The sequence below is a fragment of the Podarcis pityusensis genome, assembly GCF_964106645.2.
Source record: "Podarcis pityusensis genome assembly, chromosome: 5".
Taxonomy (NCBI): domain Eukaryota; kingdom Metazoa; phylum Chordata; class Lepidosauria; order Squamata; family Lacertidae; genus Podarcis; species Podarcis pityusensis.
The window spans coordinates 49117743-49137174 of NC_138032.1; the positions used below are offsets into that span (position 1 = coordinate 49117743).

At 38.3% G+C, this 19432-nt stretch overlaps 1 protein-coding gene across 4 annotated transcripts in view; it reads left to right on the plus strand.

Annotated features, from left to right (window-relative positions):
* The window catches only part of VTI1A (vesicle transport through interaction with t-SNAREs 1A), a 242338-nt gene that overhangs the window by 139309 nt on the left and 83597 nt on the right, over window positions 1–19432 (plus strand). For 2 of the 4 annotated variants that reach the window (XM_081006458.1, XM_081006459.1), the window contains 2 exons: window positions 15045–15115; window positions 16071–16143. In XM_081006458.1, coding sequence (XP_080862584.1) covers window positions 15045–15115; window positions 16071–16136 — 137 coding nt within the window. In that variant the 3' untranslated portion in view covers window positions 16137–16143. The remainder of the gene's footprint in view (window positions 1–15044; window positions 15116–16070; window positions 16144–19432) is intronic. The other 2 variants (XM_081006456.1, XM_081006457.1) reach the window with 1 other exon arrangement.

Genomic DNA, 19432 nt, shown 5'->3' on the forward strand with positions numbered 1-19432 from the left:
CTGTGGGGTTCAATCACAAATGGACTATGGGGGGGTGACTAATGCACAATGTCTGCAACATATAAATAAACAGAAAACAAAACAAAAAAATGTGGGATATTCCTTTATCAGCTGCCACTGCACTTGTTCATGGAGAAATGCTCTTTGCACCTCTCCTCTTTTTAGAACAAGAGGGAGGGAGGCAGTCCAGTCTTGGCATACAATGAAATGTGAGCATGCTTAGTGTAGGAAGCTCTGAGCCAATGCAAACATGAACTGAGCAGGAAGACTGAGCTTGTCTTCTCGCCACTAGCATCTGGGCTGAGGTCCAGTCTGAGCACTAGAACAGAAACTCTAATTATGGCCTATGCTTACTCAGCAGCTTACAGGATCAGACTTCTAAATATGTGCATTTTGTTTTGCTAAAGGGAAGAAAACTCGTTATTTTAAACTGATGCATGAGATTCTTCCCCACTTTTCTCGAATAATCAAAGATTATTTAATGATATGTAAAATATTCATAATACAAGGAGATTGTTACTCCTGAGACCGTTATACAAAGCAGTAATATGTGTTAGACAAATGACAGAAACCTCTTCATTTCTTTTTTTTAAAAATGAGTGTATGAAAGCAAGTAACTGTTGTTGTGCGAATTGCAGACCAGACTGTATTACTGCGTATCATGGATTAATCTGATCCCTGATGGTGTAATATGAAATGAGTTGAATAGTGCATAAATACTGCATTTTGTTTATGTGTGCATGAATCACACCAGTACATTCTTATTTTATGTGATTATTGTAATTTATTGGAAACTCCTTTTTGCCTCCCAGTTAATTTTAAGAATTTGTGTTTTACACCTTAATGTGGCAAAAAAATTGCCATAATCCTGAGTAAATACTACTTTGGTTATTCATTCTTTTATGAAGTGTTTGATAACTCCTAGACAAACGTTTTACAAGGCACTGTTTTCACTACTGATAGTCATTAATTTTGCTAATTGCTAAAGAAAACCTGAAACCTGGGATGTACAGGCTTTATCTGCTGCTCATCATGTGTCTGCAATTATGAACATAGATGCATATGTATATGTGTAGACTTTCAAAAAAAACCTAGCCTGGCATTGTAATCATGACTTAAGCTATTGTTACTGCCCGCAGGAGCCATACCAGCAACTGAATGTGGCAGTAATATAAAATACAAGTAAGAATGTCTAGAGTCTTGATGGTTGTCATTTGATTAAATATATGTGAATTCCGTTTGATCTTATCTTTTTATAATTCAGAGGGGCTTCGTTGTATATCTCTCACCTTTCTATAAAGTGTTCCTGGCAATCAAGCCTTAATTTCTCTTCTTATCTACATGCTTGCTATAGGCACGTAGCGCCTATGTTTTTTGTTCAAATGTTATGGTTGTAAACTGTTCTTAATTTCTGCCATTTGTTCTGTAGATGTAAAAAAAAAAAATCCATCTTAAGGTGGGGGGAAAGAAAAATCCATTATATTTGAAGGAATTTGATAATTTTGTTGTAGTTCATTGCATGGCAGGTGGTAATAATGTCTATGCCAGCGCTGTCAAAATATGAAAATTAAAATGACGATGGGTTTTAATGAAATCCATTTGACAAATATAATTAAGGTGTTTTAATATGAAGGCCTGTAATAAAGACTACCGGTGGACTCCCTGAGGTCCTGACTAATTGTGTAGATTGCTTTTAAGCTTTGAATAGTTTTATTGGATAATGAACTGTTAAGAAGTGTTAGATCTTTCTTAAGCAGAATTTGGTTTGAAAAAGAAGAGGAGAGACAGGCCTGAGGTGTGGCATTTTAAACATAATTAGAAGAGAGTTTTAAGTTAACATCTTTGATCTTGCTGTCAGGTTTTGATTAGAGCTGTAAATGCTTTAATCAAGTGCAGTGTAGTCATTACATTTCTAACTGTTTTAAAACTGTGAAATTACTGAGATGCTGACATCAGTTTAACACATTTTGAACATTTGCAGCAAAGTTGTGTTGGTAAACTCTTAGTTTATATTAATATGTCAGAGTGTGGTGATTTTCCAATGTATAGTGTACGTACATAATTATAATATGATGAACACATAATTTTGTGTTTTAAAAATACATATAAACAATAAAGGAAGGTTCATTGTGTTTGATGAGAATATCATTCACTCAATTTTGTAAGATTTGCAGTTGGACTATATATAAAGGCTTGCTGATTCTAAAATTGTTTGTGTGTGTGAAGCACAGCCATGCGCAAGGTTTTGTATGTGTGATGTACAGGGTAAAAGCTTACATTTTGAATCACCCCTTCATAAGGAAAAATGAAGGAAAAACGAAGGACAGATTGTTAGTGTAAGAGCCATTACAATACAGGCTATGTTTTCTTGAAGACTGGCTGTATAGATTCTGCCATTATGCCCCATAGGTGCAGTTGGTACTGGGTACAGAAATTAAGTATGCCGAGAACTTTGACTTTCTTTTCTCTTTCAGAAAAAAAGCTGCAGGCTTGGAAATGAGTGAATGATCTAGAGAAATCTCTGGACCTTGAGGGTGCAGATGGAAGAATGGATAGGAAATGAAGTGATCAGGGCATATAATAGTATAATAGTACTACTTCAATTATTTGCAAAGTTCTTTGCCTGATGATTAGCAGAACAAAATACATTATGGGGAATATATGTATGTAAATACACATCCAATTCTACTAAGACTTTTTTATGTACACAAAATTAAGATGTTGTAAAATCAGAATTCTGATTCAGCATCTGCAATTGTGCAATAAAAAGGAAGTGCTTACTTTAACAAATCAACAACAACAACAAACCTATGGTTACATGAAACATAATAAACACACAAGATGTAACCGGCTGTACCTTTGAATAAATCAGTTATACTATTCATTGTATCGAATTGTAGATTTCAACGGAAGTCTCATAAATTTCAACGAAAAAGCAGAAGATCCAGTGGATCAGTTCGTTCTCTAGTCAGTTCATGCATAAGGTCCATACATGTAAAAGTATCTATTCCACCTGTCTGTTCAAAGAGTCCAATAATCCATATGAAGGGTTGTTACAGTTCCGCAGAATCCTTTCACAGAGTCTAAGACAAGGATTTACGGAGTATTAGCCTTGTTTTGCTATCCTAGGCTTCATCAGTATAACAGGTTCATATGTAATATTACAGGATAGTGGATCTTATAACATAGTAGTGGTCGAACTGATCCACTGGATCTTCGGCTCTTTTCGTTGAACTTTATGAGACTTCCGTTGAAATCTACAGTTCGATACAATGAATAGTATACCTTATTTATTCAAAAGTACAGCCGGTTACGTCTTGTGTGTTTATTGAGTACTTTAACAAATCAGCAAAAACTGAAGGCAAGATTACACTGTCATGTTCATTTTTATATGCCACGTTTTCCTGCCAACAGAATGGCACCCAAAGGTAGTTTGATTTTGCTGTTGTCAGTGTCATTTGATAGGTTGTTCCTAAAAGCTGTAAGTAATAGTTTCTATTGATGTAGTAGCTACTTTTGCAATTGTAATCTGCCACATCCGTTACGCTACCAGGAAAGTCCTTGCATGCATACTTGTTGAAGAAAACTCTTTCTTGCTAGGTATTTTGAAGATCTATTCTGTACTTACACTTAATGTACAGTGGTACCTCAGGTTAAGTACTTAATTCGTTCGGGAGGTCCGTTCTTAACCTGAAACTGTTCTTAACCTGAAGCACCACTTTAGCTAATGGGGCCTCCTGCTGCCTCCACGCTGCCAGAGCATGATTTCTGTTCTCATCCTGAAGCAAAGTTCTTAACCCGAGTTATTATTTATGGGTTAGTGGAGTCTGTAACCTGAAGCATATGTAACCTGAAGCGTATGTAACCCGAGGTAGTACTGTAAAGCAGTCTGAAAGGAATTTGCAGAGGGGCAACTGTATTGGTCCGTACAGCATAAACAACAGAGCCTTGTGCCACCTTGAATTTATTATGCACTGCAGTCTCATGAACTGGACTGTAGGCCATGAAAGCTCATGCCACAATCAAGTTGTTTGTCTGGCAGCGTTTTGCTGAGAACAACTGATGGTGTTCTCTATCCCAGTGAAAAAGGCAAATTGCATGCTACAGAAAGAAACTGAAAAATAAAACTGCCAATATCATAACGCTGTTATACAAAGCTATGGTGAAACCACATTTGGAATACTGTGTAGAGTTCTGACCACCTTGCCTCAAAAATGGTTTTTGTAGAGTTGGAAAAGGTTCAGAAAGGGGGAACCAAAATGATCAAGGGGGTGGATCAACTACCCTATGAGGAAAGGCTGCAACGTTAGGGGCTGTTTAGTTTAGAGAAAATGTAAGTAAGAGATGAAATGATAGAGAAAAGCTTACCTCCCTCTCTCATGACACTCAAACAGCCAATAAAGCTGAATGTTGGAAGATTCAGGACAGATAAAATAGGGCTGCCATATGTCAATGTTTTCAGCTGGAAAATGGCATCCAGACAGATTTTCGGCAAATCAGCAAAAATGTCTGAGGAAACCCAGATGTATGGCAAGGGGATTTAAAAATCAAAATTCAGGAAAGGCCCAAATCTTAGATTATGGAGGGAGAAGAAGAAGAAGCAAAAAGCTCTACAACTTTGTCTGGATTTTCACTTTGGGGAATATGGCAACCCTAGATAAAAGAAAATACTTCTTAAATGTGGCTCATGGTTAAAGTATGAAATTTGCTCTCACGGGAGGCAGTGGTAGCCACCATCTTAGAAAGCACTAAAAGAGGATTGAACAAATACATGGAGGATGAGGTTATCAATGCGTACGATTCCACAATGGCTATTCTTTGCCTCTGTGGTCAAGGGCTTCTGAATATCTGTGAGTCTGATCATTTTCAGTGCTGCATAATTAAACTGTAGGGCTGGTATTGTTGCTGAAGTGATAAATATACAAATATTTGTAAAAGGTAGTCAAAATATGAAAGGTAGAGTCATCATAATAATAATTTTATTTTTTATACCCTGCCCATCTGGCTGGGTTTCCCCAGCCTCCCTGGGCAGCTTACAGTATATCTGAAAACAAAATAAAAACAAGCATTAAAAAAACCTCCCAATACAGGGCAACCTTCAGATGTCTTCTAAATGTTGTGTAGTTCTTTATCTCCTTGACATCTGAAGGGAGAACGTTCCACAGGGAGGGCACCACTATCAAGAAGGCCCTCAGCCTGGTTCCCTGTAACTTTGCTTCTTGCAGTGAGGGAACCAGCAGAAGGCCCTCGGAGGAGGACCTCAGTGTCCAGGCTAAGCGTTGGGGGTGGAGACACTCCTTCAGGTATACTGAATAATTCAAGTACAAGCATAATTAAATATCATGATCAGGTCTAAATATTAATCCTGATTATCAAAAAAAACTTTTCCCTGTTTTACTGTAAATTTACTTCTGAAATAAACAACATCCTGTTGATTTTTTTTTTGACACAAAGTACTTTTTTAGGAAGAAGTATTACATTTTCATACAGTGCTGAAGGCTCATGAATAATTTTGAATTCATTTTCATTCTTTTATGTTTCCACTTTTAAGACATCTTTTTTATGTGTGCTAAGAACCTTGAACAATCTCTTTACTCAGCAGTCTTCCGCATTTTGTTTTCTCTCTTTTTTTAACCTTAGTACTCTGTGTCTCCAACTTTGCAATACATTTTTTATACGTGACATTTTGTTTTCAAGCAAGAGTTCATTCTGGAAGGAAGAAATCGAAGCTAGTGAAAGGATTGGCTAATTATCATTTTTCTCAGGACAACAGAAACATGCTGTTCTGTTGACTTGCAGTGTTTGTAATTTATACCCATTAAATTGATGTTTTATCATCTATTACTGATTCCTAGGCTTCTGTTTGCACTTATTGGTTGTAACAAGCATTTTGTTTTTGTACAGGAGAAAAATGGTCTCAGTCACTTCTACTGTATCCGAAAAGGAGAATGGGATTTGTAAATGATAAATGGGGAAGTTGACTAGCTAACTAATAAAGATTTGTCTTAATCAAGTATGATTTGTCAGAACAGGAGCGCGTTGAGGTCAGGGCACATGCAATGAATAATACAGCATTCACAGGAGAGGAGGACCAGGCAAAAGGCCTCATAAATATGCTGTGATTACCCAGTGCTAATTCATATTCAAAGAATGAGTGGCATTGAAGCCAGCTCCTAGGTTTCTGAGCAGTTAACCTGTGCTGTGGTGTGTTTTTTCCCCGGGTCCTCTGGTCTTAAGAAAACTTTAGCATATTTTCTATAAGTATCATGTTCGATGCAGCTCTTACTGTATTGGATAAATGTCGTTGTTTGTGGTTGCTGATTTGAAGCCTCAATTATTATACTTCCCCCCCCCCCCTCTTTATTGCTCTCAATTTCAATAACTTTTGTTTATTGTTATTTAGTATGAGTATTGGTGCAACAGTGAATGTGCTGCCCTTTCCCACTTTGCATGTATCTCTAAAGCATGAATGTTTTGTCACAAAGTTCTCTTTACTACCTTGAAAGAATGTAGAATAAAACAGAAATACAGTGGTACCTCTAGTTAAGAACTTAATTCATTCCGGAGGTCCATTCTTAACCTGAAACTGTTCTTAAACTGAGGTACCACTTTAGCTAATGGGGCCTCCCGCTGCCGCCGCTGCGCTATTTCTGTTCTCATCCTGAAGCAAAGTTCTTAACCCGAGGTACTACTTCTGGGTTAGCGGAGTCTGTAACCTGAAGCGTTTGTAACCCGAAGTGTGTGTAACCCAAGGTACCACTGTAGTACTTACCTATCTTTCCCCACATTTTTGACTAACTAATCAGACACCTAAGTGTAGTTTCCTAAAGTTAAAACTTTGTGCAGTTTGGATTGTTGGGTACTTGACTATACCCGGTGGTGGTCAAATCCCTTTGGAAGTATGTGGACTTTGGGGGTTAGTGCTGCTTGGAGTAGGGCACAAAGGAACTCCAGGTTTCGTAGGTCCTTGGGCAAGATCACCTCCATGAGCTTCCCCCTGGCTCTCTTGTCACTGAGCCATTATTGCCAACTGCTGCTACTCCTTTTCAAATTCCCACTCTTTTAGAGCTTCTGAATAGAGAGCAGAGAGATGATAACTGCAGAATTGTAAAGGTTTCTCAAGATGATCAGCCTTATTTACAAATTTTATTAGTAGACTTCCAATTGTCTGTCCAAGCTGGTTCTCATATATATATATATATCGAGAGAGAGAGAGAGAGAGAGAGAGAGAGAGACGCATAGCCAAAATACCCTATTTTGAGTTATGCCCTAACACAAATGTGTTGGCATCATCTGGAGCAGAAAAACATGTGGGAAAGACATAATCATTGTTACCATATTTATATTTGTATAGAGGAAATTGAGATTGAAAAGGAATGAATAGTTCATATGTGACTGACATGGAATGCATACTCTGTAGATTTTAGCCAATTTTAGTGACTGATAGCCTACTGATGAACATCCAAATAAGTTTACATATTGTTCAAACTTCCTAACTTAGCTTGTTTCCCCATAGCCTCTGAAATAGCTTTCCTTAAATTGTTGTCAGTGGGACTACTCCAGGAGTGAACAGTTGAAGAACATCAACTGAATACTTTAATGTTCATCTTCCTGCACTGGTTTTAGACTGAGAGCAACAGTTTCTGATTCTTCTGCCTGGTTAAATCGGGGTGGGGAACAGTTGATCCTCTACACAGTAAGGATGGCAAATAGCCAGGGATAATGGGAGTTGTAGTCCAGTAACCTCTGGATAGCCACAGGCTCCCTACTCCTGGGTTAATAGATTCACCACACTTGCCCCACCGTGAAGTTTGGACATAGCCTTGGGATTATCTACAAATTGCAGTTTCCAGGGTAGGTTATTGCAAATCATATATGCATGGTAGTTTTTCAATGTAACATCTATAATGGTTGGCACATGTATTGTACTTGTTGTTTTGTTGTTTAGTCATTTAGTCGTGTCCGACTCTTCGTGACCCCATGGGCCAGAGCACGCCAGGCACTCCTGTCTTCCCGCAGTTTGGTCAAACTCATGCTGGTAGCTTCGAGAACACTGTCCAACCATCTCATCCCCTTCTCCTTGTTGTATTGTACTGTGTAGCTCTAATTTGAACATTCCTGTTGGTAGCTGGTGCTGAGTCTCCTTATAGTTTGAAGTATCCACATGATTGGCTGTGGTCAAGACTGGAGCATGACAATGGTTACTAAATAATGTGGGTGTGGAGGGGGAGGGGACACAGGTGTATTGCTCAGTATGCATTGCTCATTCGGTAGAGCCTGAGACTCTTAATCTCATGATTGTTTGGCAAAAGATTTCTGTACTTCAGGGGTTGGACTGAGTGATCCTTGGAGTCCCTTCCAACTCTACAATTCCATGATTTATTGATTGATTGATACATTTCTATCTCACCTTTCCGCCAAAGAGCTCAAGGTGACATACACGGCTTTCCAGCTCCCCAGTTTACCCTCACAATAACCTAGGCCAGGGGTAAGCAACCTAAGGCCCATGGGCCGGATGCAGCCTAATCGCCTTCTCAATCCAGCCTGCGAACGGTCCGGGAATCAGCGTGTTTTTACATGAGTGGAATGTGTCCTTTTATTTAAAATGCATCTCTGGGTTATTTGTGGGGCATAGGAATTTGTTCATCCCCCCCCCCCAATATAGTCCTGCTCACCAAATGGTGTGAGGGACGGTGGACCGGCCCATGACTGAAAAATGTTGCTGACCCCTGACCTAGGCTTAAAGTCTGTGACTGGCCCAAGGTCACCCAGTGGGTTTCATGGTTGAGTGAGAATTTGATTCCTGGTTTCCGAAATCCTAGTCCAACACCACACGGGATTTCTTCATTTTTGTAATTTAAGATAAAAGCATTAGCTGCTTTCAGTCCTACATTTTAACCTATTCTTTAATTGAAGCTTTTAGCACAGCCATGTGATTCATTTTGCGTTGAATGTTGTTGAGCTGTCATTTTCTGTGCAGTGAATGGTGGATAATATGCTCCATTTTGGAAACCCACTCCATATCTGTTTTATTTTGTACAGTTTCTCAACTGCTTCTTTATTGCACAAGCTCGATAGTAAAGTTTGTGAATTATGATAACAACTATTTTACTCAGCATTCTACAGTTTTCTGTGTATTGGCATGTAGTCATTAACTATTATTCTTTTTAGCCATATAACCACCCCTTGTCATCTAAGAATCTTATGATCTAAATACTTCTATCTGTTAGCACTAGTTTCCATATCTAAATATGTCAACTGAAAAGCTATAAATTACAGCAGTTTCACTTGTGCCCCAACACTTAAGATATGTCAGCACTTCCTTTCATTAACTTGCTGTTGTCAGAAACCTAATAATTTGGCTCAAACCTGAACTTTTTTGCTTCAAACTGTGTATTCCCAAGCCTATAAATCCAAGTTGTCACTTCAGTAATACTTTACATTCAGTCCTTTCCTAAAAGCACCACTCCCTCTTTTACCCCCACCCTTCTAATCTCTCACTGATGTGATCAGCTTTTTAAAAAATTCATCTGTTACCAAATTTAGTCTCCTACAATAGAGTAGTTTAACTTCAGGTGAAAGACAAATCTCATTGACAAAAAAGATCCTTTACTTAACTTTCAACCATAAGTTGCTCAAATGTTTTAACTCATTTCTTATTAATTTGTCACCTGAATAGATAGATCTTATAAAGCATCTGTTTCTATCCTTTGCTGTCTTATTCTCATTGCAAATAAAGTTATAAAGATGACAAAGATTCAATCAGACTAAAGAAAGTTACTAGAGCGAAAAAGACCTGTGAGACTGACTTTTATTTATTTCATAAAATGCATATACCACTTAATTTTTTTCATTTTAAAAACCCTCAAAGCTTAACCATGTTGCATTACTTCTTCGAATCTTCGAATTGTTGAGTTGGAAGGGACCACAAGGGTCATCTAGTCCAACTTCTGCAATGCAGGAATCTTTTGGCTAATGTGGAACTCTAACCCATGACTCTGAGATTAAGAGTCTCATGCTCTGCCAATTGAGCTATCCCTGAGACTCTTAAATCCTGATTCTATACATTTGAGCAGACATTTCATTTGCTTGTGATGTTGATGTAGCATGGCTATGAAGCCTTACTCTGCCATGTTTTGGGACACTGGTTCAGTAACAAAGCTTCCGTTACTCTGACAGAGGAGAAGGGGTGTCCTCTGATGTAAGAACTCCTTCTGCTGAACAAAGGCAACCTCTGGATCCAGTCCATTGCTTTCATGTCAGAAATTATATAGAAGAATTCTAAGAAATTGTGTCTCATCCACCTGACCATTCTTTGAAAATAGAATCGTTTAACTCAGAGTATAAATGTAGTAAATTGTGCGATGTAGGATTGTTCATTGTGGAAAGGATACTCAGTCTCTATCTCAGTAAATTTTCTATATTGGGGATGTACCAAAGGTGCAGACAGTCAGCTACAAATTCACTCTTAAATTTTTAGGATTGGACAGCAGCCATGCCACTATAAATGGTAAATGTAGAAAGGCCTCAAACTCTAGTTAATCTAATGTGAAAGCTTCCAATATCCACAACAGGAAAAAAATGAGAAGGGGAAGGCATGTGAGCCTATGTCTTTCTGGGGCTCATTCTTATAACCCTAAAATATTTCATTATTACATTTAGTATGGTACTCTTCTTTGCTTAGCTGTTCAACTTCGCAAGTTATCTAACGATATGAAGACAAGGCAATTCTGGATTTTAAGAAGCTTGATTCATTGTCCCTCTAAGGCTTGTACTAGATGATAAATTTACACTTGCTGATGTGTTATCATTTCATTGCAGCATAACTCAAGAATGAAATAATTTGTCTGTTGAATGTTCATGCTTTTTTCAGGCAGCACATAAATTATACTGGTGGCTGTGAAAGTATTTGAACTTTGCAATTCTGGATATTTTGTGTATCTTATTACAATAAAATCTTAGTCCCTTTTTGGAATTCTGCACAGCAATGTTTAATTATATCATTGTTTAATCATAGTGAAGTAATAGATGGATGGAGCCTTTCTGTATTAGGACTCGTTATGATAAACAAATGCTTTCATTTGTTTCTAAATGCTCCTAGAGTTTACAAGATAAGTCTGGATTTTGTAAAGGGTTTGGTATGCCCAGTGTGTCTTCTTTGTTTTTTCTTTTGTTTGTTTTTTTATGGTAAATCACCATTCTGCATTGAAAATGGTGTGTGATCTTGTGGTGGGGAGAGGATGTAGCTGTTCAGCTACTTTAATCATAAGCACTATTCTATTCTACAGCTCTCTGAATTATGGTCTGAACTCTAAATGTGGAGTTCACCACATGCATTTTGTAAACCTGCTCCAAAGTTCCCAACCACCAATATTGTTTACTATTTATGGGGATGAATTATTTCAAATTCTTTAGAGAATCTAAGCTTAATCCTTGGATACAAATAAATATACCAGAGTGCACATTTTAAATAAAAATGAGTTTTAGGCATTGCACCATTTGCCAAATGGAATAATTGAGAGCAAGGGTTCTAGACTAGAACATTACGGTTTATCTCCCAAATGCTGTTTGAATGATTAGAAGGATCATTGCTGGAGTTCTGGAAGATGGCTGTTTGCTGCCAGGCATTTATTCAAATTCGACTGCAGGTAGCAATTCAGGGTTAGCCAACATGATGCCCTCCAGATGCTGTTGGATTACAGCTCCCATAGGATGCTCTGAAGGCATAGGAGACTGCCACCTGCTAAAGCTAAGCAGGTCTACATCTGTTCAGTGCCTGGATGGATGACTGATTAGGGACCAAGTGTATGTTTCCTTGGGTTCCACGATAGAAGAAAGGTGGGATATAAATGTAAGGAAATAAATTCCCATCAGTTCCTGCCAAAATAGCCAGTGATCAGGAATTATAAGAATCTCAGTGCAGCGTTTGGAGAGCATCATGTTGGTGATTCCTGTGCTGCTTCATCATTTTGGACCTGATGACCCTGGATTCCTGCATAAATATATTTTTAAGCAGTTGTATACATTGTCATACATAGTACAAAACTAGAAGTCTCAATGTAAGCAACCATGTAAACAGTGGTTGATTGATAAAATTTGAGAGATTATGATTATGTACAAACTAATTCAGCAAGTACAGCAAGCAAATGATGTTATGGCATCCTGGTTTCCTTTTATTTCCTGTGGGAAAGCCCTTGAGGCTTCTCATCAAATTCCAATCAAGGACAGATGTCTATATCCCCCCCCCCCCGACTATAATCTCTCTTTCTCGTTCATATGAAACATAGATCCCATCTTTCAATAGTTAGCGAGCTTCTCCTTAGGCTGTTTTACTGTAGTTGCCCCATAGGCATATACAGGATAGTCTAAGGATTGTAATCAGTGAGTTTCTTTATTCCTTTAATTGTGTTTTAGTATGTTATGAGTGTTGCTTTTTGTAGTTTTAATTTTTTCTAAAATGAAATTCCATGAAACTGTGATTGAAAGGAATTTGCTGTGAGAAGAGAGTTGTTGATTTCTGCTGAATCCCATCCAGCCTCCATCTTTGGCTGCAGCCTCCTGCACCAAAGTGCTACTATATCAGAGTAACCCTCAGGAGTGGATTTTCAAAGAACTGCAGAAGGAAGGAGACCTCCAAACCTCTATTGCCCAAACTCTTTGGATTTAAGCCTATGTTTCAAGTGTTGTATAATTAACACTGTTAATTTAACTTTGGTTTACTTTGGTGGCATCTCTGAAATTATTTTTTGATGGGACGCGGGTGGCGCTGTGGGTAAAAGCCTCAGCGCCTAGGACTTGCCGATCGAAAGGTCGGCGGTTCGAATCCCCGCGGCGGGGTGCGCTCCCTTCGCTCGGTCCCAGCGCCTGCCAACCTAGTTCGAAAGCACCCCCGGGTGCAAGTAGATAAATAGGGATCGCTTACCAGCGGGAAGGTAAACGGCGTTCCGTGTGCTGCGCTGGCTCGCCAGATGCAGCTTGTCACGCTGGCCACGTGAGCCGGAAGTGTCTGCGGACAGCGCTGGCTCCCGGCCTCCAGAGTGAGATGAGCGCACAAACCTAGAGTCTGTCAAGACTGGCCCGTACAGGCAGGGGTACCTTTATCTTTAACCATTTCAGCCCAAAGGTGTTTAAAGCTCTTAACACCTTTGGGCTGAAATGGTTACTACTAGCTATATTCTCTTCATAAAATACTGAGCCTTCTCTTTAGTTGTATATGTTTGCTAGGAGGCAATGCAGCTATTTCAGTTCTTTGAGTTTTCTGCCGGGTTGAAATTCATGGCTGAAAGTATTGGCCCTAAGTGACATATCAGCAATTCATTTTCTGGTATTCCAACTGACATGGTCTCCATCCTTTATTTATTGATATCTTCAGTCATTGGCAATGAGAGGAAAATACACTATTTGTCAAAGCTGACAGTGTTCTACTCTTGGTTGATGACACTGTTGTCTTGATCAGTTGACAATAAACTTGATGCCAATTGGCAAAGTATATTTATTTTCAAAAATGTGATATAAAGTGATTTTTTATCTCTGTTTGCAAAACATCATACTTCAGCATTTTTATTTACTTTTTAAAAGGAAAGGGTTTCTTTTCCCTGTTTTAAGGATTGGTTTGAGTTGTATACAAGTGAGATTTCATAGTGTGGTACTCAACTGAGTTTTGCTCAGAGAAGACCTATTGGAATCAATAGACCTAATTTAGTCATGTTCACTCATTTCAGTGAATCTACTCTAAGTAAACCTTAGTTGAATACCACCCATTGCTTTGAATCTGGGTAGGTTGAAGAATAATATTTATTAGATGTATAGCCTTGAAAGCTTATGGCAAGTACAAACAACAACAAAACCAGAAGGAAATTGAATTGACTCATATTCACTGAAATTTCTCTCCTTTTTTCAGCTTAATCATGAGCTTCAAATGATTCAGTATTGGTTTATGTCATATAAGACGTTGAAAGAGGATGAGGAATAGATATGTCTTCAAATATTACTGCTCATTTGCACAAACAATAGACTAACACAATAATGGTACAAAAGATTAAAGAGTTTCAGAAATATTTATACTGTTCTTCCATCTATATACAATAATCTGTCCTTGTAGCATATATTGTACCACCTTTCACCTCTGGGAGGCATTATATATGCAGCTAAAAATTAAGAGCATCAAGCCAGAAAGAAACTGAGAGCACTATGGCTATATAAATTCATGGTTAGCTATCTGAGGAAGTATTCATATTTATATTATTCTATCAGGGACTGCTACCAAAATATAAACTTTAGTAATTTATAAAATATATACCATATTAAGGTGAAATATGTCAATTTAACTAATAATAGCTAAAATAACAATCTTGGTAATATGCATCTATGCACACCTCATCATTTCCTTTGTGGGGCTGGATTACCAAAACTATCTTAGAGTTTTGATGTATAAGTTCAGTAGATTTAAATCGCTGTAGTATGCTGTTACTGGAATAATCCCGTCTCCCATCAAATGGGTGTGGTCCATAGTGAGACAATGGATATTTTGTTTTTTACTGGATATCAGCTCTCACACCTTGGAGGGTGCTACTCCTGTGGGGAAGCTCCAGCTTCATGGATGCTTTCCATGTGTAGCTCCTGTTGCCAGAAGGGGGAACTAAACAAAAAACAAAAAACGCCTATGTTTATGCAGAATTTCATCCATGACACCTGGGATCCTGACTACTGTGATGTGTTTTGCCCAATACAGTATATCAGTTCTGCATCAGTTTTCAATGGTATATGGACTGCATGTTTTTCATTTCTGTGGCTTAAGATTGTTCTTAGGATTTTATTCAACTAACATACCCAGAGAAGACCCACTGAAATTAACAACACTGACTAATGTTAATGAGTCTACTCTGGGTAAAAGTTGGTTGACTACAACCATGATTATCACATTTGGAGACTTATGTTTCATAAACTATTTGCTAAATTTTATCCTTTCCATGCTGTTTAAAGTGATATTCTCTATTTTTCATGGTTTGTGACGTTTCTACCCACTTTTTAATTTCTCCATGCAGAACAGATCGGCCAGGACATACTGGAAAACCTCAGCAATGACAGAGAGAAGATTCAGCGTGCTCGAGAAAGAGTAAGTTTGATAATGAGAAACAATTTGCCGCTCCAGAGGTACTTAGGATTATCACCAGAATACGTTTATTATGAATATTTTGAGGAAGGGAGTGAGTATTACTGCTCTTTCTACAAAGCTGGATAAAGATGGAAGTTCTCAAATGTTTCATGCCTCCCTTATCAGACCATGCTGCGTTCAACTATATAAATCCAAGTTCCCAATGCAGAGTCTGTGGGCACCACTGTGCCCACCAATACTCGTAAGTTATTTGTGAAAAGTCTCAGTAAATATTCCTTCATCCACAATGGATGAGAGACTGCTTCTCTTCCTGCTCAGTTCCTGTTTGCACTATCTCAGCCTGTGCTTCTTTGAACATGTTCCCTTAAACATGACCGTATTTGATTGGATGCTACAAAGAGGCAGCCTCCCATCCTTCTGTTCTGAACAGAGAAGCGGTGGAAATAACTTCTCTCAGTAAGCAAGCAAGCAAGCATAGCTGTTACTGTAGTTCCCTTTTTCCCATTGATAGGGAAAGGCATGCTAGCACCATTTTGTGGCCCTGTCCCATGTTCTGTTCTTTGAGATGTGGCAGCCTATTTGTGTTATGTCACCCCCCCCCCCATGGTAGCCATTTTGTGACTGACATCCACAGCACTTACTCAAATGTGCCCACTGGCTCAGAAAGATTTTATTTTTAAAAAAAATTAAATTTCTATACCAACCTGCATCTGAAGATCACAGGGCAGTTTACAATATAAAAACACAAAAATGCACACCACAGTAAGAAGCAAAAACAATAGCCCCCCCCCCTACTCTCTTGAAACTCCATTGTTTTTGAAAAATGTGAAGTTTGAAGCGCCAGCATATTTCATTAACATGTAAATAGATTGCTTCCTTTTTAAAAAACAAACAAACCACAAAGGTCTCTCTACCTATTGGATTATAAACAATCTTTCAACATTTTCCCTCACAGCTCAGAGAAACAGATGCAAACTTGGGCAAGAGTTCAAGGATCCTTACAGGAATGTTACGAAGGTAAGGGCAAGGTAGGGACCCTCTCTCTTTTTCTTGCTTCCTTCATATAAATTGTAAGTTAGATAAAATCTATTGACGCTTGTCATAATTTTGAATCATTTGGAAATCAGCTAGCTTGGTGTAGTTTTGCTAAGGGCAGTTCCTCTGACAATTAAAACTATTTTGGTTGCTGTAGATTTCTTTCTCCCACACACACACCAGTCTGAGATAAAGGCCTATAGTTGAAACTTTTTTTAATGCTGCTTGTTTATATGGATGGCCAACCTTCTTCGCAACACATGCAATGTATATTCAAGAAATCATTAAAACAATTCCTTGACTATATTAATATATGCTCTTTCCATATATATATATATATATATATATCACTCTTGCCCATGCTGGCACAGTTCCTCTAGACATATGGAGCACCAACAAAGAGCTCAGTTTCTCTCACCAGACCATGTGCAGCTAGATGCACTAGCCTGGGCACGTCCAACTCCCAAGATACTGCGATCTACTCCCAGTATAAAAAAGGCAGTGATCTACCCATTGAGAGGGTTTAACAGAGCTGCTGAGCTTTTTTTAGGGGCGGTTTCAAAAACTACGCTCAGCCAATACTACAGCGCTGATAATAGCACGCAGCACAACAGCCACCTATACACAAACGACCACCCACCATCTTTCCCCTCTCTGCCATCAACGGGGAGTAAATAAATGTCAGCGCGCCACGCCCCCTTATATAGAGTCCGCAATCCACCGCAATGAACAGTGAGCACCCCAGCGATCCACCTATGGATCGTGGTTGACAGGTTGGACATGTCTGCACTAGCCCATCACATGACGTCTGTGCACACCTCTCTAGCTGTCCCCATTCCACTAGGTCAGGGAAACAGGCTTCAAGCTCGCATGCCCTGACTAAGCAATGAAAGGCAGACTTGATCGGGAGATTTCCTATTCACCTTAATGACCTGAGATACTGCCTGCAACTCTGCACATATATACACGTGCAGAGCTCTGTTATGTCATATGGAGATGCCACTATATATGTGTATGACATGTGTGAGGAAAATCAAATACACACGTTTCTTCTATTAGCTAGGACGACCCACCCCTCCAAAATGCAGGGACCTAAATAATTATTTTGTCCAATTCCAAGGATAACTTTTAGCAGGGTTCTTATCAGTTGGATCTGTCAGATCTTTATTTAGTATGATTACATGAAAAACCACACAAGAGGAAGCGTTTTCAACTTCTCTTTTTTGACATTAGTCAAGCTTTCATGAAGGAGAGGCTGGATAGACAACATGTTTGACATTGAGAAATTGTTGGCATCGTATGTGCAAACATTTGTACCATGAAAGATGGCCAGTGGTCAAAGATTAAGGGAGCTGTAGTCCACAACAAGTGGAGGGCACCAGGTTGGGGAAGGCTGCTAAAAGTTATTTGTGTGCAGCTGCTTGCCATGCAGATCAGACGGTTGTTTTCATGCTCCCACAAATGGACAAAGGTCTGCTGTGACATGGAGAAAAATTGCCTGATCCATATGGCAAATTACTGCACATGAGCAACTTCCCATGTGGAAATGGCTGCACGTGAAGTGATTTAAACTATATACCAGTCCTTAATCTCCTCATGAAAATAGCTTGGGTTTGTTTTGCTTTTCCCCCCTTCCTTGTATATCCAGCTGACAAAGGGTAAGATAACGGCACCTCTTGCTTCCATTTCACAAACTTCTCACAATTCAGACTCTGAACCGTAGCATACAAAATTTTCTGATTAAGAGTAATATGTAAATGACACCGGCTAAATTCAAAATCCATAGAGAAAGGAGGCAGCAATTGAAAGAGATGGTTCAGCGCCTGTAGACAATCAAAATAATAATAATAAAAACTCCATGACCAAACCTATATCCTCCCCAGGAAGGGCCCTGCGACATGAGCTGTAACGAATATTCTGCATATGTCTCCATTTTGTCAAATCTCATTAAAGGGTTTCCTTGCTTTATGTCAATTGAGCTGTCCAAAAATCATTCATCATTTTTAGTGTAAAAAAAAGTCATGCAGTTATTTAAATAATATCATATTAATGTTAAAGTTCAGCTGTCATTTAATAGTATGGCTTAATCAGACATAGCATTTAAGAAAAATAGTTTTTTCAGGCTTTACTTCGCTTTCAGGTTGGCAGACTCAAATAAGGATTTATGGGTTTCTAAACCAATGTATTTCTTCCCCATGTTTATGCTTGATGTACCTCAGTTTTTATTTCAGGCGAGTGCAGTCTGTTATTTTCAGTAAAATAAAATATCATATTGTGTTTGAATACATTTGCAAGTAATTTACTGAGGGTGAAACAGAAACACAGTATAACCTTTGACATTGCTGTGTGCTTTGGAGTAACAGTTAGACTTCCTAGTTTATAAGTGTTCTGTAAGCCAAATAAAAAAGTGACCTTTGTGAAATAATCATTTGTTCTCAGACAAATGAATTATGTAGTCATATGTTTAAAAGGACATGTATTGTGTGTGTGTTTTTGTATTTGAAAAGGGCATTGCTTTTCTTTTTCTTATACATCCCTCTTCCAAACGCACACTTAGGAAGATTTACCCACCAGGATATAGAGAAATTAATGTTTCAATTCAGCAAATGAATGATTGGTGCGAAGTCCTATAGATTTGCATGTTTCTGTCCTTGGGTTCACATGTTTTATATTAAAAGTGGAGTGCTTGGTGACATTCCAGAAAAATAATTCCCTGTCCCAGACAGGTAAATTCAGGGAGTAATTTACATTTGTTTTACATATGTAAGGAAAAAGTTGAGTAGCAGTTTTCAAGAGTCAGCAGTTTCAAATGAGAATTGTTCAGAAAGCAAGCCAGAAGGGATAAAAATAACTTTCAGCAAAGATCTAGATCAAGTACAATTTCTGGAAAACAATAATTATCAGAGAGTTTGGTTTTCTTGATATTGCTCATTTCCAGATACCATGCAAATAAGCATTTAATTGCTGAATAGAGTGGCTTTATTCCATCTAATTACTATGTGAAAATAATGTCACCAGGTTAAAGTGGAGAACACTTCCTTGCCGCATATTGAATCTGCTTATTTTTTTTTAAGACATATGCCGTATTTACCATCTTGGTTAAGGCATGATATTCTGCAGTGATTTTCCATTCTAATTACTGAAAAGATTGATCAAAAGCATGTTGCCTTTGTTGTTTTTTTATAAGATATTTATTGAAATTTTCAAAGTATTACAAAATAAAATAAAAGCAGTAGAAAGTACAAAATAAAAATAGTTAACAAAGTAAAAAAGAAGGAAAAA